At 40.9% G+C, this 23,250-nt stretch overlaps 4 protein-coding genes across 5 annotated transcripts; 1 reads left to right on the top strand and 3 right to left on the bottom strand.

The window, feature by feature from the left end:
* The first annotated feature begins 2,415 nt into the window (after nt 1-2,415).
* On the top strand, nt 2,416-4,128 carry LOC119918804 (V-set domain-containing T-cell activation inhibitor 1-like). Its single transcript, XM_038739489.1, has 2 exons — nt 2,416-3,494; nt 3,565-4,128. Exons 1-2 carry the CDS (start codon nt 3,140-3,142, stop codon nt 3,627-3,629), a joined length of 420 nt encoding a protein of 139 aa, XP_038595417.1. The 5' UTR covers nt 2,416-3,139; the 3' UTR covers nt 3,630-4,128.
* Nucleotides 4,129-4,179: 51 nt separating this feature from the next.
* Nucleotides 4,180-14,772, bottom strand: LOC119918802 (E3 ubiquitin-protein ligase RNF115-like). 2 transcript variants are annotated; one of them, XR_005447502.1, is made up of 6 exons: nt 14,697-14,772; nt 14,344-14,412; nt 14,179-14,254; nt 13,937-14,085; nt 13,354-13,469; nt 4,180-5,441 (listed from the first exon to the last, which is right to left on the bottom strand). XR_005447502.1 is itself a non-coding variant. In XM_038739487.1 (5 exons), the coding sequence occupies exons 2-5, from the start codon at nt 14,206-14,208 to the stop codon at nt 5,259-5,261; spliced, it is 483 nt and encodes a 160-aa protein (XP_038595415.1). In that variant the 5' UTR covers nt 14,209-14,254; nt 14,344-14,686; the 3' UTR covers nt 4,180-5,258. The 2 variants fall into 2 exon arrangements, 1 of the variants encoding a protein (XP_038595415.1); XM_038739487.1 differs by lacking the exon at nt 14,697-14,772 and having other exon boundaries at nt 13,937-14,090; nt 14,344-14,686.
* Nucleotides 14,773-17,975: 3,203 nt separating this feature from the next.
* On the bottom strand, nt 17,976-19,827 carry LOC119918803 (G2/M phase-specific E3 ubiquitin-protein ligase-like). Its single transcript, XM_038739488.1, has 3 exons — nt 19,746-19,827; nt 19,236-19,450; nt 17,976-19,136 (listed from the first exon to the last, which is right to left on the bottom strand). The coding sequence occupies exons 1-3, from the start codon at nt 19,751-19,753 to the stop codon at nt 18,895-18,897; spliced, it is 465 nt and encodes a 154-aa protein (XP_038595416.1). The 5' UTR covers nt 19,754-19,827; the 3' UTR covers nt 17,976-18,894.
* Nucleotides 19,828-19,882: 55 nt separating this feature from the next.
* LOC119918800 (G2/M phase-specific E3 ubiquitin-protein ligase-like) lies at nt 19,883-21,320 on the bottom strand. Its single transcript, XM_038739486.1, has 5 exons — nt 21,269-21,320; nt 20,922-20,997; nt 20,670-20,773; nt 20,243-20,538; nt 19,883-20,079 (listed from the first exon to the last, which is right to left on the bottom strand). Coding segments are annotated over exons 1-5 (675 nt in total). The 5' UTR covers nt 21,271-21,320.
* Between the last annotated feature and the right edge of the window lie 1,930 nt (nt 21,321-23,250).

Here is a 23,250-nt window from a genome sequence, read left to right as displayed (position 1 = left end):
GTGGGCACAGAATATTCAACTCTATAAAGTTGAAAATGGTACTCCACAAGGCAGTGTGTGTAGTCCAGTACTATTTAACATCATGATCAATGATATTTTTGAAAAAGTGGAAAGAAGTATTGGGAAGTCCTTGTATGCAGACGATGGCACCCTATGGGTAAGAGGACGGAATTTGAAATTTATTCAGAAAAAATTACAGGCAGCAATTGTGGAGGTGGAACAGTGGGCAAATAACTGGGGTGTTAAGGTGTCGGGTGCAAAGACACAAGTGATATGTTTTCCAGGAGACATAAAGAAGTGTCCTTAAAATTATATGATCAAACCCTTGAAGAAGTAAAAGTTATCAGACTGTTAGGAGTGTTGTTTGATGAAAAGTTGACCTGGAAACAGCACACTGATAAGGTCAAAGACAAATGCAAAAAAATCAATAACCTTTTAAGATGTCTGTCAGGAAGGGACTGGTGGGCCACTACAACATCATTGCTTAAAATATACCAGACCTTGATGAGATCTACACTAGATTATGGATGTATAGCAAATATGTCAGCAGCAGAATGCCATCTTAAAAAACTAGATGTGGAACAGGCACAAGTGTAAAGGACATGCAGTGGAGCATTTAAGACCTCTCCAGTGGCTGCCATGCAAGTGGAAATGGGGGAACAGCCACTAAGAATAAGAAGAACAAGAATTATGCTAACATACTGGGCTAATCTTCAGGGACACTGTAGCTCTCACCCCGCGCTAAAGCCGACCTAGAAGAATGTTGGGAACACAATAAGAGCAGCTGTTTCAGTTTTCGATGGGTGAAAGCAGAAAGCCTTTGCTTGTACAGTATAAAATATATCCCAATAGTCCCATATCCAGATCTTTCTCCGTGGTTTTTTGTAAATCCATCCATTGACCTGCATATACAGCAAATAATCAAAAAGAAATCCAAGCAAGCACACACGGGAAGAAGAGCAGAAAGTTACATAGAGCAGCACTATAGAGATAACCGCATGGTCTTTACTGATGACTCTAAAGATCCAGAGACCGGACGGACAGGAGCTGCCATATACATCCCAGCATACAAAATAGGCATTAAAAAGAGAATCATCTATCAGTATATACAGTTGAGCTTATGGCCATTTTGATGGCATTACAGTGGCTAGAAGAAAATAAGGAAAGCAAGGTGGTCATTGCATCAGATAGCTGCGCTCACCAGTATTAAATCTGTTAAGTCTGTAGGCTGGATCTGGATTTAGTATTCATAGCTCTCTATGTAGATTATAACATAAGGACTGGACTGTCTGCTTTGTTTGGGTTCCTGCCCATGTAGGGGTAGAAGGAAATGAAGACGCTGATATTCTGGCAAAACAAGCACTTAAATCAAAGTCAGTTGATATACAAGTTCCGCTAAGTAAATCTGAAGCTAAAACAGTCATTAAAGAGAAAATGCAAAAAATATGGCAAGAATACTGGGAACTAAATGAAACTGGAAGACATCTTTACAGTATACAGAATCATGTTGGTCTGGGAAGAAAACTGGGTGGTTGCCGGAAGACAGAGACCGTCATTAGAATAGGACACACAGGGTTTAACCATTCACTTTATAAAATAGGTAAACACCCAACTGGGCACTGTGTAAAATGTAGTAGTGTAGAGAGCATTCAACATGTGCTGGTTGAGTGTAGAGGCGAGGAGGAAAATAGCAGCAGTTATAGAGAAAGCTGAGCTTAGGTTCACTGTCGAGAACCTCCTTGGGGATAAAGCATGGGGAATATCAAAGCATATTTGTTTATTTGGTTTTTATGTTAGTCTGCACATAATCTGTTCCACACTCCAGTCCGGTAGGTGGCTGTAATGCTCCTAAATGCTGGCTGCCAACCTGCCACAAAACAAGAAGAAGAAGCAGAAGCAGAGCGCTGATCGGGGAGAGACGAGGGAGGAAAGTGTTTTTGCTTTGCAGACCAACTAAAGTCAGAAGTCTTTAATTACTGTCGGCAGGGCTCTCAAGTCTCGCGCATTTCAGCCAGTTCACGCGCTCACACCTTGTATTTCTCACGCTGAGAAGTAAGTTAAGAGATAACGTCCTCCAAGTTGTTCATTAATGGACGATCATTTCTGTGCCGAGTTCACAGCCTCATCTCTGTAGCTGCTAAATGCCAGAGCCGTTCAGCCCATCACAAATTAAAATGTGTCGTTTCCGGTAAACTCCGTCGTCCCGCCGCAGGCGCGTTCGTTACCAGGCAACATGGATGCGCGTGCACACACGCTGTGGAAGTCGGAAGCGCGAGACCCGATGGATGCGGTAACTGTAGGTTTTTGTTGTTTCCTGGAAAAATGACTCAGAGATAGTGAGAGCAGCTGATGTTGGGGAGGACAGACAAATGTGTTGTAAATTATTACTGATGCAGTCAGAAAATCTCCAACCTCTTTGCAACCTGCAGCTTTGGCTTTTTTATCCAGCGCCCAGCAAAGTAACTTTAAAAAATAAAAGGACCAATATTTCAGTGTAAAAATGCTCAGCAGGTGATCAGAAATGACGTCATAACAGGAAACCAGAATAATCCAGGAGATCATTTCCATGGATGGAAAGAATGAGATCAATAAGTTATTGATTTCCAGTATTGATCAAGAAGAAAGCTGAAAGAAACCAAATGTGTTGATCACTCAGAACAAAGAAATGCAGCTTTAATAGTTTGGATCAATGAAAGATTGATGCTCAGTTCTCTTCACATCATGTTGAAGCCGTTTGGAAAGAAAAGTGGGCTCAGAGTCGGCAGAAGAAAAGGCCAAATATTGATGAAGCAGGAAGAGCAGTTTGGGATCAGATCCAGATCAGATGTTTGTGTGTCTCGGTGTTCTGGACTGATGTTGAACATGTGGAGCTGAGATTCATTTACAGAACAGAGATGAAAACATTTGAAAGCTTCTTCTCTTCAAAGTTCAGCTTTAGATCCAGAAATGTAAAAGTCCAGCAGCTCAACACTGACAGGAGACATTACTGTGAAGCAGCACATGGACAAAACAATCCCAGCAGCATCAAGACTCTGATCATCTCCAACAGCTTCCTGTGTTTCTGTCCCCTGTTAGCTGCTGCTCTCATCTGCTTCTGTCAATAAAGTTATTCAAACTGCTGCTGCTGTCTGTGCAGCTCATGTTCTGCTTTGTTGTCCTCTCAGTCTGTCAGGTGGAGGTGGAGGAGGGGGCGGAGTCTGTCCTGCTGCCCTGCAAGACCACAGACAACCTGCCTGAGGACGCTACAGTGAGGTGGATCCACTATGATCCCTATGAGACGGTCCACATGTATCAGAACGGCTCTGACCAGCCTGACCAACAGGACCAGGTTTACAGAGACCGAACAGAGATGAAGGAAGACCTGCTGAGAACTGGAGACCTCAGTCTGACCCTGAAATCCCCCACAGACAGAGACGGAGGAACATACTGGTGCAAAGTCTACGACAAGAAGGGAGTCCTCATGAGATGGAAATCAGTTGATCTCAGGGTCAAAGGTCAGTATGCAGACTGAGGTCAGAGTCTCTGTGTTTGTCTCTGTCTGACTGTCCTCTGTCTCCTCTGCAGAGAGAAGCAGGAACAGAAGCAGCTCCACTGATCCAACTCCTCTGATGGCCGATCAACCTGTTTGATCTTTGATCATTGATCCGATCTGACTCTGGATCAGAGAGAAAATGGAGGTGAAGCAGCTGATGGAGGACGGATGAAGACAGGAGGACGCTTTGTCAGCTTCTTCTTCACTCTGACTCCTCCTACTGACTCTCACACACAGTCTACACACTCACTATTGATTCCTGCTGATCAGTGATGTCAGAGTGAGGTCAGCGTGATGTCACATGGCTTGAACGGGCGTGTTTCCTGTGAACCTCCCAGCGGCTGGATAACAGCTGCGGCTCTCTGGATATTTGTGGCTCGTTCTAATGCGTGCAGTCAAACAAACTTTATTTCTACAGACACAGAGAAGTCAGCAGCTGCAGGAAATCAGAACCACTGACAGGAAGTTAAGAGTCAAGTTAAACCACATGTCAGAACTTTCTACAGCAGCAGGATTTAGAAGATGCTGGAAGCTGCTGTCTTTAGATTTTGGACCCGTCACAATTTGTCACATTTTCTGAAGCCACAACAAATCTTGTTGAAGGAAACAGTTGATTGAAGGTCCAGTTTCAAACGAAGAGTCAAAGCTTCTCTTTGTGTCGACTCCTTTAATGAGAACATTGAAAAGGACTCGAGTCCAAGTCTCAAGTGTCCAGCTCAGATTATTCCAGCACCAACCCTGGCAGGATGCAAGTTAAACAGAAAGCAACACATTTAGTGACAGAACAGAAAGCAGCCAGCTGTTAAAATGGACTCAGAGAATGAAGACACAATAAGATTTGATTCAGTCAGACTTTCACAAGAACAAAGGTTTGTTCAGCCTGAACACAAATGTGGTCTGTAGTGTTTTTGTAGTCCCTGTTTATTCAGCGCCTCTTCCTCCTCACTACACACTGGATCAAAGCACAGCAGTTAAACCCAGAGGCCTCCAGTGGACCTGGTTCAGGCCTCTGAAACATCTGGACTCTGTGATCTTTGTCTTCCAGCGTTGACATTTGGAGCAGGTATAAACAGACGTCACGTGATCTAGTTTGTTTGAAGCGTACCGAGTCCTTCAGACGTTGATCTCAGAACTCAGCAGAAACTCCACTTCTTTAGTCTCTTTCCTCCAGGTTCTGGTTTTTCTCGTCTCTCTGTTCATTCCTCAAAGATAAAGCTGGATTTTTCATTGAAGCTGAAACATTTCAGTAAATATGCCAGATTTAGCCAGAAGGCTGTTTTTCATCTGTAGTCAGTACAAGTCAACACAAAACAGACAACATAGTAAAACCAACCCAGGGACCAGTAGACTCCAGCACAATATACTAGCAGTCATTATGTTCCAGTACACAGGTCATGAACTGTTACCAGAGGAAATCAGAAGCTTACAGTAATCTGTTGGACTCAAAGATGTTATGTTATTAAAGTGCTGTTTATGCACTCAGATCTAATTCAATAATCTGGTTTCCTGCAGCGGTTTGAAGCCAAAATAAACATTTTGCTGTGATTTCATTTCAATAAACTGATCAAAATGATGCTGATTTGTTGAACATATGAATTCCTGCTCTGTCAGGTCTGTCTTCAAGATGACAAGCAAACATCTTTTAAAACGCTTGTTTTCTAAATGGAGTTCTGCTCAGTCAGGGCGATGCTATGCTAACTTGTTTCAAGTACGACGACGGCTGGAATCATCTATCAGACACAGATTCATTTTCAGACCTCACCAGGTAGTTCAGCTTCCCGCCTCTCTTTTCTCCCAGCATCCTCCTGTCTCGTCTGTAGAAATATGAACTAGTGGTCCACGCGGTCCTTGTGGTCCGGACCGGTTGCCGAGGGGTCCGTTGCTGGTCCAAAGCCACTGCACACCTCCTCTGCATAATAAAAGCTTTATTTGTAGAGCACTTTTCAACACGGGGAACAAAGAGCTTTAAAACAATCCATCTGTCAATAAAGGAAAATAAATGAGGCGTCACACAGTGAAAGCTTTTTGTAGAAATGTGTCTAAGAAGTGAGATGAAACCAGGAGCAGACTCTGAGCCTGTAGGGGCCCTGACAGCAGAGACCCTGTCCCCTTTGGCTTTGAGCCTAGACTTTGGAGCAGTTAGCAGAGCCCTACTAGAGGATCTCAGTCTGCGTCCTGGCTCATATGGGGATAAAAGCTCAGAGAAGGTGCGTGCCCATGTCTGGCCTTAAAAGTGATCAGAAGGATTTTAAAGTGCGTCCTAAAAGAAACAGGAAGCAGGACGCTCACACTGGGCTGATGTGCTCACATTTTCTGCAGCGAGCGGCAGCATTTTGGACCAACTGTAGGTGATGAACTGATTTCTGACTCAGACAGGTATATAGGGAGGATATCGGTCTGCGGCTGAAATGAAAGACTTCACCTCGGCCGGATTTCTCAAATGATAAAAACAGAACAAGCTTACATGAGGTTCAAAACACAAGTCCTAGTTTCTGGCCGAGCTTCTTGTTCGCTTGGGTTTGTCCTGATTTCAGAAAGGAACGAACATCACAGAGGAAGACGCAGAGATGTTGATCTTCACAGCTACGTGAATCTAAACTATAACGTGGTTCATGCTGAACTTGAGCGCTCACTCTTTCTACACATCCTGGCAGAGAACGCTGGTGAGCTCCCAGCATCCTCTCCTGTACCTGCTGAACGTGAGCGTTAAAGCAACGAGCGCCAAGAAATGTCCCCTTTACGCAGCGCCTGGATTCACTTTCTTCTCGTCTCTGTTCATTCAGGATAAAGGAGGATTTTTTGGACAACATGTGGACAAAGTGCAAACAACGTATGGTTGTTTTGTCAAGCTGTTAATTTTTCACGCGTTATCAACATGTTAACAACACATTGACTACGTGTTGATAACGTGTTGATAATGTGTTGATAACATGTTGATAACATGTTGATAACATGTTGATAACGTGATGATAACGTGATGATAACGTGTTGATAACGTGTTGATAACGTGTTGATAACGTGTTGATAACATGTTGATAACGTGTTGATAACATGTTGATAACGTGATGATAACGTGATGATAACGTGATGATAACATGTTGATAACGTGTTGATAACGTGTTGATAACATGTTGATAACGTGTTGATAACGTGTTGATAACATGTTAACATGTTGATAACATGTTGATAACGTGTTGATAACATGTTGATAACGTGTTGATAACGTGTTAACGTGTTGATAACGTGTTGATAACGTGTTGATAACATGTTGATAACATGTTAACGTGTTGATATCGTGTTGATAACGTGTTGATAACGTGTTGATATCGTGTTGATAACATGTTAACGTGTTGATAACGTGTTGATAACGTGTTGATAACGTGTTGATAACGTGTTAACGTGTTGATAACGTGTTAACGTGTTGATAACGTGTTGATAACGTGTTGATAACGTGGTGATAACGTGTTGATAACATGTTGATAACATGTTGATAACATGTTAACATGTTGATAACGTGTTGATAACGTGTTGATAACGTGTTAACATGTTGATAACGTGTTGATAACGTGTTGATGACGTGTTGATAACGTGTTGATAAAGTGTTGATAACGTGTTGATAACGTGTTGATAACGTGGTGATAACGTGGTGATAACATGTTGATAACGTGTTGATAACGTGTTGATAACGTGTTGATAACTTGTTGATAACGTGTTGATAACGTGTTGATAACATGTTGATAACATGTTAACATGTTGATAACATGTTGATAACGTGTTGATAACGTGTTGATAACGTGTTGATGACGTGTTGATGACATGTTGATAAAGTGTTGATAACATGTTGATAACTTGTTGATAACTTGTTGATAACGTGTTGATAACTTGTTGATAACGTGTTGATAACGTGTTGCTAACATGTTGATAACGTGTTGATAACGTGTTGATAACGTGTTAACGTGGTAATAACGTGGTGATAACGTGTTGATAACGTGTTGATAACGTGTTAACGTGGTGATAACGTGGTGATAACGTGTTGATAACGTGTTGATAAAGTGTTGATAACGTGTTGATAACGTGGTGATAACGTGGTGATAACGTGGTGATAACGTGGTGATAAAGTGTTGATAACGTGTTGATAACGTGTTGATAACGTGTTAACGTGTTAACGTGTTGATAACGTGTTGCTAACATGTTGATAACGTGTTGCTAACGTGTTGATAACGTGTTGCTAACGTGTTGCTAACGTGTTGATAAAGTGTTGATAACATGTTGATAACATGTTGATAACGTGTTGATAACGTGTTGCTAACATGTTGATAACGTGTTGCTAACATGTTGATAACGTGTTGATAACGTGTTGATAACGTGTTGATAACGTGTTGATAACATGTTGATAACATGTTGATAACGTGATGATAACATGTTGATAACGTGTTGATAACATGTTCATAACGTGATGATAACGTGATGATAACATGTTGATAACGTGTTGATAACGTGTTAACGTGTTGATAACGTGTTAACGTGTTGATAACGTGTTGATAACGTGTTGATAACGTGGTGATAACGTGGTGATAACGTGTTGATAAAGTGTTGATAAAGTGTTGATAACATGTTGATAACGTGTTGATAACGTGTTAACGTGTTAACGTGTTGATAACGTGTTGCTAACATGTTGATAACGTGTTGCTAACGTGTTGATAACGTGTTGCTAACGTGTTGATAAAGTGTTGATAACATGTTGATAACGTGTTGATAACGTGTTAACGTGTTGATAACGTGTCGCTAACATGTTGATAACGTGTTGCTAACATGTTGATAACGTGTTGATAACGTGTTGATAACGTGTTGATAACGTGTTGCTAACATGTTGATAACGTGTTGATAACGTGTTGATAACGTGTTAACGTGTTGATAACGTGGTGATAACATGTTGATAACGTGTTGATAACGTGTTGATAACGTGTTGATAACATGTTGATGACATGTTGATGACATGTTGATAACGTGTTGATAACGTGTTGATAACATGTTGATAACGTGTTGATAACGTGTTGATAAAGTGTTGATAACGTGTTGATAACGTGTTGATAACGTGTTGATAACTTGTTGATAACGTGTTGCTAACATGTTGATAACGTGTTGATAACGTGTTGATAACGTGTTAACGTGTTGATAACGTAGTGATAACATGTTGATAACGTGTTGATAACGTGTTGATAACATGTTGATAACGTGTTGATAACGTGTTGATAAAGTGTTGATAACATGTTGATAACGTGTTGATAACGTGTTAACGTGTTGATAACGTGTTGCTAACGTGTTGATAACGTGTTGCTAACGTGTTGATAACGTGTTGCTAACGTGTTGATAACGTGTTGATAACGTGTTGATAACGTCTTAACGTGTTGATAACGTGGTGATAACGTGTTGATAACGTGTTAACGTGTTGATAACGTGTTAACGTGTTGATAACGTGTTGATAACGTGTTGATAACGTGGTGATAACGTGTTGATAAAGTGTTGATAAAGTGTTGATAACATGTTGATAACGTGTTGATAACGTGTTAACGTGTTAATGTGTTGATAACGTGTTGCTAACATGTTGATAACGTGTTGATAACGTGTTGATAACGTGTTAACGTGTTGATAATGTGGTGATAACATGTTGATAACGTGTTGATAACGTGTTAACGTGTTGATAACGTGTCGCTAACATGTTGATAACGTGTTGCTAACATGTTGATAACGTGTTGCTAACGTGTTGATAACGTGTTGATAACGTGTTGCTAACATGTTGATAACGTGTTGATAACGTGTTGATAACGTGTTAACGTGTTGATAACGTGGTGATAACATGTTGATAACGTGTTGATAACGTGTTGATAACATGTTGATGACATGTTGATAAAGTGTTGATAACATGTTGATAACGTGTTGATAACGTGTTGATAACATGTTGATAACGTGTTGATAACGTGTTGATAAAGTGTTGATAACGTGTTGATAACGTGTTGATAACGTGTTGATAACTTGTTGATAACGTGTTGCTAACATGTTGATAACGTGTTGATAACGTGTTGATAACGTGTTGATAACGTGTTAACGTGTTGATAACGTGGTGATAACATGTTGATAACGTGTTGATAACGTGTTGATAACATGTTGATAACGTGTTGATAACGTGTTGATAAAGTGTTGATAACATGTTGATAACGTGTTGATAACGTGTTAACGTGTTGATAACGTGTTGCTAACATGTTGATAACGTGTTGCTAACGTGTTGATAACGTGTTGCTAACGTGTTGATAACGTGTTGATAACGTGTTGATAACGTCTTAACGTGTTGATAACGTGGTGATAACGTGTTGATAACGTGTTGATAACGTGGTGATAACGTGTTGATAAAGTGTTGATAACGTGTTGATAACGTGTTGATAACGTGGTGATAACGTGGTGATAACGTGTTGATAACGTGTTGATAACGTGTTGATAACTTGTTGATAACGTGTTGATAACGTGTTGATAACATGTTGATAACATGTTAACGTGTTGATAACGTGTTGATAACGTGTTGATAACGTGTTGATGACGTGTTGATGACATGTTGATAAAGTGTTGATAACATGTTGATAACGTGTTGATAACTTGTTGATAACTTGTTGATAACGTGTTGCTAACGTGTTGATAACGTGTTGCTAACATGTTGATAACGTGTTGATAACGTGTTGATAACGTGTTAACGTGGTGATAACGTGGTGATAACGTGTTGATAACGTGTTGATAACGTGTTAACGTGGTGATAACGTGGTGATAACGTGTTGATAACGTGTTGATAAAGTGTTGATAACGTGTTGATAACGTGTTGATAACGTGGTGATAACGTGGTGATAACGTGTTGATAACGTGGTGATAAAGTGTTGATAACATGTTGATAACGTGTTGATAACGTGTTAACGTGTTAACGTGTTGATAACGTGTTGCTAACATGTTGATAACGTGTTGCTAACGTGTTGATAACGTGTTGCTAACGTGTTGATAACGTGTTGATAACGTGTTGATAAAGTGTTGATAACATGTTGATAACATGTTGATAACGTGTTGATAACGTGTTAACGTGTTGATAACGTGTTAACGTGTTGATAACGTGTTGCTAACATGTTGATAACGTGTTGCTAACATGTTGATAACGTGTTGCTAACATGTTGATAACGTGTTGATAACGTGTTGATAACATGTTGATAACGTGTTGATAACGTGTTAACGTGTTGATAACGTGGTGATAACATGTTGATAACGTGTTGATAACGAGTTGATAACATGTTGATAACGTGTTGATAACGTGTTGATAACATGTTGATAACGTGTTGATAACGTGTTGATAACATGTTGATAACGTGTTGATAACATGTTAACATGTTGATAACGTGTTGATAACATGTTGATAACATGTTAACATGTTGATAACGTGTTGATAACATGTTGATAACATGTTAACATGTTGATAACGTGTTGATAACATGTTGATAACGTGTTGATAACGTGTTGATAACGTGGTGATAACGTGGTGATAACGTGGTGATAACATGTTGATAAAGTGTTGATAACATGTTGATAACGTGTTGATAACGTGTTGATAACATGTTAACATGTTGATAACGTGTTGATAACGTGTTGATAACATGTTGATAACGTGTTGATAACATGTTGATAACGTGTTGATAACATGTTGATAACATGTTGATAACATGTTGATAACATGTTAACATGTTGATAACGTGTTGATAACGTGTTGATAACGTGTTGATAACATGTTGATAACGTGTTGATAACATGTTGATAACGTGTTGATAACATGTTGATAACATGTTGATAACGTGTTGATAACGTGTTGATAACGTGCTGTCAACATGTTGATTTCCTGCGATTCTGAGCCATTTGGCCAGTTACACAGTTTGAAGGGGTGAGTGTTGTACTTTTCCATTGGCTGCAGAGTAGTAGGGTTAAACCATTTCTGTAAGCCTGGGGGGTTTGCCTGCCACTATTTAACATACCTATTATTTCTTGGTCCTTTTCTTCCTTTTGTGTGTAACCTATAAAATGTAATAGCTGGATTGCGGTTTTATGACATTAAATTATAACGTTATAAATCATTTAAGATAAATGGCCTCCTTTTGCTCCACTACTGCCTCTTTCAATAAAAACAATCTTTAGTTTTATATCATTACATCAACAATAGTGTGGCTGCACAGTTACAACAGTGGTACTCACTAAATGTTGGTTTAGGATACAGACCATTGGAATAACATGAAACTTTCCTCTTTCATTGAATGTAGAGTTATGACCAGCAGGGGGCATAATAGACTAGCCTATACCCTTAATCCTGATGAAATGGTAAAATAATGACAATGTCCTGATTTTAACCAGGTGCTCGGGGTGGGAAACTAACATCATTTAAGATTAATTATCGACCAAGTCTTAATTGATATAGCTGGATATATCATAAAGCAACAAGAAAGCAGTGTGAATACCATTTAAACTGCCTACTGAAGTCATTTCATTAACAGAAACGTTACCATCTGCATCTGACTCTACATCAAAAACAACCACAGAGCTAGACAACCACGAGAAAGGTTTTTATTTCAAAGATACCCCATCAATTGCCCGTCATTGGCCCATGGGTTTATAATGCAATCCAATAAAACACCAGCAGAATAACCAGAGATCAATATCTTCCTGCCTAATCTCAACAAAAAAATATCATTATATCCTTCAAAAACACAACATTTATTGCAGGGCTACATTAGGTCCAAAGCCTGTAAATGCCAAGAGTGAAAGTAACCCCTACAGCCATCCCATATGCCACTGAGGGCTCAGCTGCAGGATTTAGCACATTTTCTGATGTGTAAAGAGGACACGGTATCATATCAAGTCTGGCATTTCTCCACAATAGCGTATTGCAGCGGTGCATTTCAAGGCAGATGGAGTTGCTTGAGAGGTGCAAGTAGAGAAGACACGGGGTTGAACTCAATCGACTGTTAGGACGTCTGTACGGGTTTCTGTTTACATGGTGCAGAAAGGCATTAAATAAATTAAACAAAAATACAAAGAAATATCAGACTGAGATGATTATAACTGCCACAGATAGCAAAGAGAACGTGACAAGCGCTGTGTCTTGGCGAGGAGAACGAGGGATGAGAAAGGTAGGTGTCTCAGAAGGACCATCTCTCCTGTTTGCGGCGTCCATGTAGAGGGTGGATACTCTGATGGGGAGTTATAACTAGTGGACTCCTTATTTAAGTCCTATTGCACACGATGCTCAGGCTGTTCTGTGACCTTTGTCTGGTAAGTCAAATATACCTCAGCAAAATCCCACACTGCTAATGTTAAATGACTGGTATAGTAGGGCAACTTCAACATGGGTGAACTAATTCTGCATTTAGCATCTAATAATGTTTAGTTGATTGTAATTTCACATTCCTTTAAGGCAATTCTAAAGGTAAAGCTGGCAAAATGATATATATACGTGCTTATTGTTTGTTACTGTAAGTGCCATTAACCTCCATTCCTCTCCTAGAACACATTAATTCGTCACGTATTTGCACTGGGCAACACTGTTCCTTCATTACAATAAACAATAGGAAATGTTTATTTTTAGTCGACACCACATAAATGTTTCTACCAGGTAGCATGTTCTAAATTCCTTTAGGTCCTAATGCCTGAATGAGCACTGTGAATATCATATCAACTATTAAATGCCATTAAGGATCTGTTTTGTGAGTTTATTTTACAAAAGCTCAACTCTCTTTGTTATGACTCACCAGTTCCAGCCATGGTACTATCCATTCTGAATGAAAGAAGTGGTTACAGGGCAGCTGTCTGAATGGCTCTCCCACTGCGAAGTTCTCTCTGTGCACTGGACACTGCACACAGCAGTCTACAGGAGAAAAGAAATGTTTATCAAGACCCCTGTGGTTACTAGGGGTGGGGAAAATAAGTACATAAATCGATACTTCACAGGGTTATTATTATCAATGTGCAACTAACAGACTGTATATAAAAAAGCAACTAATGATTTTCACTCGCACAGTGTGAGCACGGTAACATTTAACAGTTGGCTCCCTCTCCTCATTCTGCAAAGGACACCTACGTGACAGGCAGCAGAAAATGACAAGCGAATGTGAAAGCAAGAGGAGCAGAGGAAAATACGAGCAATAAGCTGTCAGTGTGGCAGTAAAAGGCGGAGTGAACATGGTGTGGTTGGAGCATTGTAAAGTGCGTAGTTCAACATGTATCTGCATCTATACTAATAGCAGCAGCATCAGAAATAAAAATAGCAGCAACAGGAGTCACTAATAATGCTATGTAGCTACATTTATAGGACGTAAAGTTAGCTCCACTCACTTTTGTCTCTAAACCTGCAATCAGACACACGTGCTGTCAGTTTATCCATTTTGTCTTGCAGCCATTCACATTTCATACTGACAGATGGGAGAGGAGAGATCTTCTCTATCAGCTGGAGGAGGGCCTGTGTTCTGCAACTGACCCAGTAACTACACTGACAAAAACACATCTGTGAGCTGCAAAGAAATGAAAAGGTGGCAGGGACATAAAGTTTGAGTTAAGTTCTATTAAGTTTGGTTTACCTGTGTTATCACGGCATCTAACCCTCTCATTCCTCAGGGATTCATTATCCCCTGGATTAGAGTGCAGGATACCGTCCTGAGAGAGACACACCACATGTTAATTAGAAACAATGCTTACACTGCCACTAGACCTTACACTGTGAAGCTATTATAATGTAATCTTACCTTGAGAGGGGAGGTAAGCTAGGGAATCCAGAGTTGGCAAAGAGACTGGCAAGAAACTGTTGTATAATCCTGAGACACAGAGAGAAATATACTGTCATCAAAAAGAAGAACAGTTGGGATTGTAAGAGCATAAATGCCACTGTTATTATAAATGGGTGTATGCAAGGCGGAGAAGAGAGCCAAGAGGAGGGTAAAGAAGACTGAAGCTGAACTGGTCAATTACTCCCCCCTCCACAGCAGGTGAGCGGTCTGGTCTACCGGTATCTCCTCTAGCTGACACGGAGAGACTAACTGGGAAACAACAAGGGAACAATACAGAGGCATGGCCAAAACATTATCTATGGCTAGACTACCAATCGGTCCCGCCAGAGTGTCCACATCCTGGACTTGTCGCGTCTGTGCACGGCTTGGACCGAATCGGTTAGCAGGAACTTTACTCTTTCTTGCCAATTCAGAACAGGAACTGCAGCCGCAGCCCCTTGTTGAGCAGTGTCGGATCCAAAAATCTCTGCCATGGCTGTGAGCGGTTGTGTTTGCCTCTGAAGACGTCCTTGGACAAATATCTGATATGGCGAGGCCAACAGGGCGCGAGCCACGGTTGTTCCGTTGTTGCCTGAAAACCTCCAGGTCCCGGTTAATCCGTGGCAGGTAAACATAATGCAGCGGCCACAAGTGCAGCTCATTGGTACAGTCAATGATTCTTTCATTTTCAAGGAAGGTGAAAAGCTGGTGGTCCACATTAGTCATACCTCTCCAGAGATCTCCCAAAGCCTCTCCATCCGCTGGTTATGGACACTTCTGCCCCGGATGGCACTTCCTCTTTCTAATCCACGGTAAATGTTCATGAACAAGCAGACAGCATTGTTTTCTCCCCCATGGTCACACCTTATTCGAGACTCCATACCTAGCAGTGGCTTGAACAAACTGGTCAAACACTGTGCAACTTCTGTTATTATCTGAAGCCTGCAAAAACACAACCGGCCTGCTGAAGCCACAGATTCCGCCATGGATCACTATTCTCCATCTACAAACGAAACAAAAAGCTGTTATTCTGTGTTAAGATTACATTAATAAATTCAGGATACTATGCTTACCCCTGCCAAAAATATAGGGGTGCAGTCAAAGTGCAATTTTGTACATAATGCAGTGTTTCCCACAGGATGACAGCGTAACTGTGGCTGGGGGGGGGGGGCAGTCGACATTGACTAGTAGCCATGTACAGTGTCCTAACCTCGGCCACCCAGCTGTAGGCTATTCTTAACATAACTAGGCTCCATACATGCTTACTAATAACTTATTTGAAGGTGGGTCTCAGAAATTGACAGCGTCGTGTTGGACAGATTTGTGCAGCCGTGTTTATGATACTAACGTCGACCATTCAGCTTCAGATGGATTCAGTGATCTTCTCTGCGCGGAAAAGCTGGCAACAAGCCTTCCTGCAGCGCATGATCATGTTTTGATTCAGGCTGCACAAAGAGGAGCAGCTGTTTACAGACGGTTCAGTTGTCAATGTGTTTGTGAGAGAGGGGGGGAGGTAGCGAGGTGCTGAGCGAATACATGCACTGCACGCAACTCTACAGTCAAACACCACGGATCCATTTCAAGTAGTACAAAGAATTAAATAATCTTCAATTTGTGGCAGTCAGCGTTGATATTGTGGCGGACCACCACAAATACATTATGTGTGGGAAACACTGTCATGTAACGTCAGTGCATCAATAATACAAAACAGACACGCAGAAAACATCTCATAATTACAAGTAACCTAACAGAGGACACCTCAATTTATAAAAACCTGATGACAGTTCAATAAACTAGGAAAGAAACCTGAATATTAACTTGTGTCCTAACAACATGCATCTGTGCAGGATCTGTGCTTGTTTATTCTGATGTCATCATAGTTCATCAGAAGTAACGCACACCAGTACGGCAAAAACAAATTCATATTTGCATGCAGAATATTCACTCTTAAAGTGAAAAGCTTGCACTGAAGAGCCCTGTAAATGATTCTGTTAGTTGAGTGTTTAGTCTCACTGTAACTAATTTATCATCCGCATGTACCTGATGAGTTTGTGGTTCCCATCTATGTGCCACAGCGAGTTGGGTCCTGCAGCACTGTAGGTTCTCCGGTGCAGTCGGTGAGACAACGCTCTGGATTCACTCCAATCAAACTCTCTCTCACTCTTCTCCTCTGCACTCAAACAGCCATAGCAGCCAGTCTGGCCAAAACAGCATTTGCTCCCATCTCTTCATTTTCTCCAACCGACTGCAGCTTGACTTGACTTCATCAAGTTCTGCATTAGAAAGACGTGCAGACCTCATCAGGTAGGGCAAGTTGAAGCGCCTGGGAGAGAACAGAACTCAATTTCAATCTGAGTGTATTTGCATTTTACTGAACGTGACCATCTTACACAAACTTCTGATAAAGATAACAGCATCAATAATAATAGCAGCTTCAGTAATAACTACACCTTGAAGAAAAAAATAAATATGTTTAAAAGTTTTCCTCAAGAACGTTTTTCCTCAATAATAAACTAAACCAAACTATTGGTTTGGAGTGTAAAGAACATGGCCATTGGTTTTCATGCTCAGAATGACCAAGTGTGTCACCCAAATTTAATGTCTGACCTATATGCATTACATTACGATACTGAACTTTAGCTTATTCCACTTTACCCACTGCCAGCTTGAGAAGTCTACCCATTTCACTGAACATATAGTAAGATAGAAAACAAAAATCTAGTGAATAAATTGACAAAAGAACACAATATTTTGTGTACGCCTTGTAACTGTTGTTCATACCTCAATCTTCGTTTAACTGCACTGACTGATACATCCAGGATTTCAGCAATTTGCGTAGCTACAAATCCACATGAAAGCAGGAATCTCAGGTGTTCTTCAGTGATTAGGTAGCTGGATCGTCCAAAATCACCTGTCCGGACCAATGGGGCTTGATACCCGGAGGTCTCTAATGCTGCCAAAACAGAATACATGAAGATATGAACCAATATGCATGCCTGTCAGCCACTATTATCAAATTATTGTTTTATCAGGCTCATTTAAAATCGACACAGCAGACAGGACGCAGCATTCTCTCATGATTAGAGCTATATTTGATTACACTCATACAGGTGAAGTTGTGCAGGTGCAGGGATAGAGATGAGATGTTGATGGCGGTGTATTACCCTGGTGTTTTTAGCCTGTGGAAAAACCCTCTACATTTAATGTAGTTTACCTTCAAATACAATTTCTGTCTAAACATAGGAATGAAGTAATAAGTTACCACTGCTTTGCTGCTAAAGGTGCAAGGAAACTTGCATATCATGCACACAGATGAGGGATGAGGCCAGCCGACTTCTTTGTTCCACAGGTGAGCTGGCTGCCTGATTGGCTTACGCTGGTATTCTTACCCTCGAGTGGTTGGGTACGACCAGCCGTCTTATTTTTGTTTTTTCCAGTTTATTTTTATTAGGGACCAATACATCTAACATAGATAAACTAAATAAAGGAATCCGATGTGTGTACCATAGTGTTTAACACCCGTCCCTAGAAGGGCTTTTAAAGAAATAAAACATTAAAACAGTAATGAAAGAAAAAAGAAAATACAATATGATGACGACATTACAATACAATAATCTTATAATCTTACTTTATTCCCTGAAGTCAACCTCCACAACAGTGTAATGTTATCTGTCCAAGCTGTACACTGCACCCCACTAGTGTTTTGATTATAAATGGGGGAAATACATTCCAGCGATCCGTTTCAAACCGGACCAGCCGCCTCCCACCACCACAGCTAACAGTTAGCAGTCAGAAAACCCCTCCAGCACAGATGCTCCTTATTTAAAAACACAGTCAGTAAGGTTAATGTTCCATCGCCTAAAAATAATTAAAATGTAACGTTATATCAGTATCGAATGGGAGCATGCCAGAGAGGTTGAAAGAAAAAGGGGTTGGCCGGTTGGGGAATCTGGCACTCAGTTTCATGGTATTAACAGTAAATGTTGCCCTGTCTTTAATTGGGACTCTACAGTCGATGGTTTCTACCAAGTAATAAAAATCCGCTTCCCGGTATAACATTAACTAAAAATAATAATTAAAAGTCATAACGTTAATGGCAGGAAACTCAATCACCAATGTGTTACAGTCCTAAAGCTGTCCGCTGAAACGTTACTTAAACATGTGACATTACAAAACGTAGTTAGTGATAAATGTTTAACAGTTATTTACTTAGCTGCGTGGAAAATATCTCCAATTTCCTACAATACCAGGCCTACAACCTGGCAGTTAGCTTGCTGGCAGCATAGGGAGACGTGGCTGCAGTTTCTTAGTAGAGATGCACTTTCAAACAGCATTGCTCAAGTTCTGTAACAAACCTCATCTACTTTGGTTGATTATTCAGAGCTTTTAATTAGGACGTGTCACACTGGTCATCAACTACAGACCTAAGTAGACAATTACCTCAAATCATCTTAACATCATCACCTGAGAACAACGTTAGCAGGCAGGACATTCAAAGTTCAGCCATTATGAAAATAGCTGTCAGTGACTTTAAGCCAGACCAGAAGTGGGAGCGTGAATAATGCCATCGCACATAAACTTGGCGAACTGTCTGTAAGTGTCATGGATAGGAAGTTTCAAATTTACAAGACAGGTGTTAGCTTCAGGGTACTTCCGCCCTGCGTCGTGAATGAAGTTCAGCGTTGGGTGAGGAGAAAAACCAAGAGCGGGTACTCTGTCGGCTCCAGAGGCAAACACCAAAATTTGCTCCATTGTGACCTCAAACACACCATCTGTAAAATAGTGAGGTAATACAATAATTAACATCTGATGATCTGCAGGTTTGTGTCAGCAAGTCAGAGTCACTCAAAAAGAGTGAATCCTTTATTTACCCTCCACATCTAGAAGAAAGTCTCTCCAGTACCCTTCCACTCTCTTCTCCAGGCGCCACCGGTTGCTTCCAGGAGGGGACAGTGTCACTTGGAACAGGGAGATCAAGTCTGTGGCCTTTAGAGGCCTCTCAGATGAAGAAAACACCTCCTTCAAGATGCTGGCGTGAATTTTCATCAGGTCCAGGAGACCAAGTGTGTTCAGTCCTTCAGAAAGTCTGTAAAGAACCAAAATGATTAGAAGGTGTATGTTTGTCCTGCAAGGTACCATGTCACACACACGATTTATACGACAGCATGTTAAGGAAAATACATTTAAAAAAGCACATCTGCCCAACACCCCAGTGATGAGAACCAAGCAATTTCCATAGGTTAAGTCAATCAGGAGTGTCGCACAACAAAATTGTGACCAGTCAACCAGTGGCCCAATCAAACAGAAGCAAGTGCTCTATTAAACAGTATGTGGCACCATGCAGGTTTGTTTTTCCAGCATAAATATTGATGTGAGCTCACCCAAGCATTTTCCTCAAAACATAAGTCAAATCTGGTCCAAGCACTGTAGCTCTGCCATCAACAAAATTAAGGAGTTAAAATGCAATTTACAATTTGTAGCCAGCATTACAGATAAAGTGTGGGACTATACACAATACTCACTGTTGGGAGGTCTTTTGTCCTTCCACGTAGAAACTTGTGGCAGCCTGAACCAGCCGGTCCCGTCCCTCCACGGTGGTGGTGTAGAGCAGAGGTTTTGGTAGAGCCTCTCCAGAAAAAGAAGGCAACACTCCTCCATGCAGCAGCGCCACAGCCATCATAACTCCATAGGTTCTGTAGAGACCTCTGTGTAATGCTGCATAATGGAAATGTAGAACAGTACATTTTGCAGTGGTTAACAGGTGGCAAATCTCTGCAGAATAAGGTGTTTATAACTCAAATCTAAAATCTTAATCCGCCAGGAATACAATCAATTTGTTAGAATATGACTTAGATTAATGGCATGTGTGGGTACTAACCGTGGCTGTCCAGGGACAGGTTCTTACTGTGGCCCTGTAAATAGGCTGCTATCTCTGAGAGCAGTCGGAAAAACCCCCGTGTAGGGCCCCCCTCATCCACTGAACCTTCTGCTTGCATGAAGTCATCCATAAATATGACGCTTAATTTGGCCTCTGGATTGAAACTCCTTCTTGTAAAGGCTCGCATGGCACCATCCATTATGTTTTCTCTGCATACATTGATCATATTACTGCTGGGCGTCTCTCCAATCCAGACTTTTGATGCCAGAGTTGTCAGTAAGGTTTTCAGATCTGGTCTAGAACAACAACCACCAGAAACCTTTTTCAGGTGGGACTTGCAACATTCAAAATCTGTATGTAGCACTTTATTGGCCTGATGGCCGCGACTCATTTAATCCATTAATGGAAGTATGAAACTAGCACTTACTCGGTAGTTTCTTTGACATGACTCAAATCCAGGAAGCCAGCAGTGGTATCAGAGGACCCAGATGAGATGTTTTGAGGAGTGGTCTCTTCAGGAACCAGAGTGTCCTGACAAAACACAAACACCTGAGTAAAGACATTACCGTTAAATACAACATTACAAAATATAGGCCTACAGCTTGCACTAACGTAAGTGTTTAACATACATTACCTGGGCGAAGAGGGGACATTTTATAAAACACTGCTGTGTGCTTACCCTTTCCTGCTCAGTTTGCAGACTTTGTATGTATTCCTCATCTTGTCTTGTGAAGTGCACGCCACTCATGTAAATCCTAGAGGAAACATTAAAAATGTAAAACATTATATTAGTAGTTTTATATTCAGTCCCTAGTAAAGACAAAAGCTTACATCAGCATCATCATCTGCTACTTCCACTCTCTCTGTGTCATGAGATTCACGTTCGAGCTGTAAAACATGCTTACTGTTACATTACAATGGCAACAATCGCTTGTTAACATTTCAAAAGGAAATTACTTTTGGTTGGGTAATAATTTTGATAAAAAATGTTAATTGGATAATGATAGTGCTGATAACTGTACTTACATCCCTCGCCATTGTATTAGGTCTCTCCAGGCAGTTTTGTGAAGTATGGACCTCCTGTCATCCTTCAAAATACCAGAACACCCCATTTGTTGGCCAAAGATGCAATATGCCATTATGAAATATACAATAAGCCTAGAAAGAGCTTAAAATGGGTGCCCATATCATCTTGGTCCAGGTTTTGGCCAGAGATCAAAAACAACACGTATTGTTTATTTGATCTGGATGTTTACACTAGAGCCCGACTGATATGGGTTTTTGGGGGCCAATGCAGATTTTAAAGTGAAAAAGAACTGATATTTAGATTTTGAAAAGGATTTGGATAATAGACCGCTTTCTGGTATAAACTACACTTAGAACAGGCCGTTTTATAAAACCTTTTCCTAATTGGATTATGTTAATAAAATAGATTACGGTCTCAACAACTGAACATTTAAACAACTGCTCATCAATAAATATTTGCTGCTAGAAGGTGGAACTTTTTCAGCCATCTGTAAACAGAAGCAGCATGTGTATTTTACCTTACACATATTGACCATTTTCAATGCAGCATATTCACATCTAGTTTTATCCCCTTACCAGCACTCTTAATTCTATCCAAAGCTACAAGAAACCATTTCTCAACCATATGGCTCTAAAACACACCGTCTACGATACAGTGACCTGCTCTTGAATGTCTCCAATACTACATGACTGTCTACAACCAGGACTTGCAACTTTGAGATTTCATTTCACTATAAATGAAGCTGATGTTTTCTTTTGTGGTTTTTGTGGTGACGCAGTGTTAACAGGGGAGCTGCAAAGCGCCACCTGGTGGGCAATCTATGACACTCATGACATGAGTGATCTAACTCAGTCTTCTTTTTTTAATAGTCATATTGGATGTTATAAACGGCAATTTAAATGTAATTGGATCAGATCGGCTGGCCGATACATTTGTCGGGTTCTAGTTTACGCCCACAATATACTGCTAAAATTATGCCTGCGTTACAGATTTGATGGTGGTAAAAACCAAACAAACAAAAACCATCTTGCTGTTCTCCAACCTGCTCTTCCAGACTCTCCTTTTAAAAAGTAGAGTGAAAGTTGCTATAACATGGTTCAGTTATATGCATCGGTGTTCCAGCGCATCAATAGGAATGAGCCATTACAGATTCAGATGATTAAGACGACATTCAGCTCAGGGTATGATCAGTGTACAGTACCTTTGGGAGTATATATATAAAGCTGATCGATTCAGCTCTCTGCTGGCTTTCAGCACAGATGGTGATAGTGGACAAACTTGAAGTCTTGTGGTTTCTTTATGACAATCTACTCTTGCCAACTCAAAATCAGTGTCGCCCACTCTTGGAAACGCATTTCTGAGGACAGCGTTGAACTCCTCAGCAGACAAGGACACTGGCACCTTAACTTTTCTTCTAAGCTTCCGCTACAATGAAAATTGCATAAAGAAAAATCACTACAAGGTATTTGTGAAGCAGTCTCTTCAGAACATACAATGCAGTGTTTCCCTTACTCAGTAGTGTAAATTACAGGCAGACCCATTTTGGATTTTACGTCTGATGCTATGAAGGAAATTGTGGGTGGAAAATTCCAGCAGACGAGCTCCGTCTTTTTAGCGACTTTATAAAACGTGGAAAAAGTTACCGGAGCAGACGCATCCAGGGAGAGAGAGGCGGAGAGAGGCGGAGAGAGGCGGAGAGAGGCGGAGAGAGGCGGAGAGAGGCGGGGAGAGGCGGAGAGAGGCGGGGCACGCCGCTGTGTTTGCAGCAGGTGTGTGCGCAAGCGTGAGGAAAAGGGAACTGAAGGGAAAGGGCGCAGATTCAATTATAGTGTAAGCTGTAAAATAAGTGATTAAAATGTCAAATAGAAAATGCCTCCCCACTGCCCAAGTTGTTTGTCTGTGGGAAACACTACAGTGCATATGTAATTAAACATACCTTTGTGGGTGGAATGTTTCCATATCAGGATGGAGGAGGAGACCA

This window comes from Micropterus salmoides, unplaced genomic scaffold, assembly GCF_014851395.1.
Source record: "Micropterus salmoides isolate LMB-PRFRI ecotype aquatic unplaced genomic scaffold, ASM1485139v1 Ms_hic_scaffold_2430, whole genome shotgun sequence".
In the NCBI taxonomy this organism is placed as follows: domain Eukaryota; kingdom Metazoa; phylum Chordata; class Actinopteri; order Centrarchiformes; family Centrarchidae; genus Micropterus; species Micropterus salmoides.
The sequence above is the reverse complement of the archived record's forward strand: the minus strand, read 5'-3'. Positions and strand labels throughout refer to the sequence as shown.

What these genes read in the sequence shown, in the direction of transcription:
- LOC119918804 (XM_038739489.1), top strand. Translation starts at nt 3,140, where the DNA reads ATGTTCTGCTTTGTTGTCCTCTCAGTCTGTCAGGTGGAGGTGGAGGAG. An exon ending in AGTTGATCTCAGGGTCAAAG is followed by an intron (nt 3,495 to 3,564) that starts GTCAGTATGCAG and finishes TCTCCTCTGCAG; the next exon opens with AGAGAAGCAGGAACAGAAGC.
- LOC119918802 (XM_038739487.1), bottom strand. Translation starts at nt 14,208, where the DNA reads ATGAGAGGGTTAGATGCCGTGATAACACAG. An exon ending in TAGATGCCGTGATAACACAG is followed by an intron (nt 14,091 to 14,178) that starts GTAAACCAAACT and finishes TGTTTTTGTCAG; the next exon opens with TGTAGTTACTGGGTCAGTTG. An exon ending in TTGCAGGTTTAGAGACAAAA is followed by an intron (nt 13,470 to 13,936) that starts GTGAGTGGAGCT and finishes TTTCTCCTGTAG; the next exon opens with ACTGCTGTGTGCAGTGTCCA.
- LOC119918803 (XM_038739488.1), bottom strand. An exon ending in CTTTCTTCTAGATGTGGAGG is followed by an intron (nt 19,137 to 19,235) that starts GTAAATAAAGGA and finishes ACTATTTTACAG; the next exon opens with ATGGTGTGTTTGAGGTCACA.
- LOC119918800 (XM_038739486.1), bottom strand. An exon ending in CATGTCAAAGAAACTACCGA is followed by an intron (nt 20,539 to 20,669) that starts GTAAGTGCTAGT and finishes TTGTTGTTCTAG; the next exon opens with ACCAGATCTGAAAACCTTAC. An exon ending in CCTGTCCCTGGACAGCCACG is followed by an intron (nt 20,080 to 20,242) that starts GTTAGTACCCAC and finishes TCCATTATGCAG; the next exon opens with CATTACACAGAGGTCTCTAC.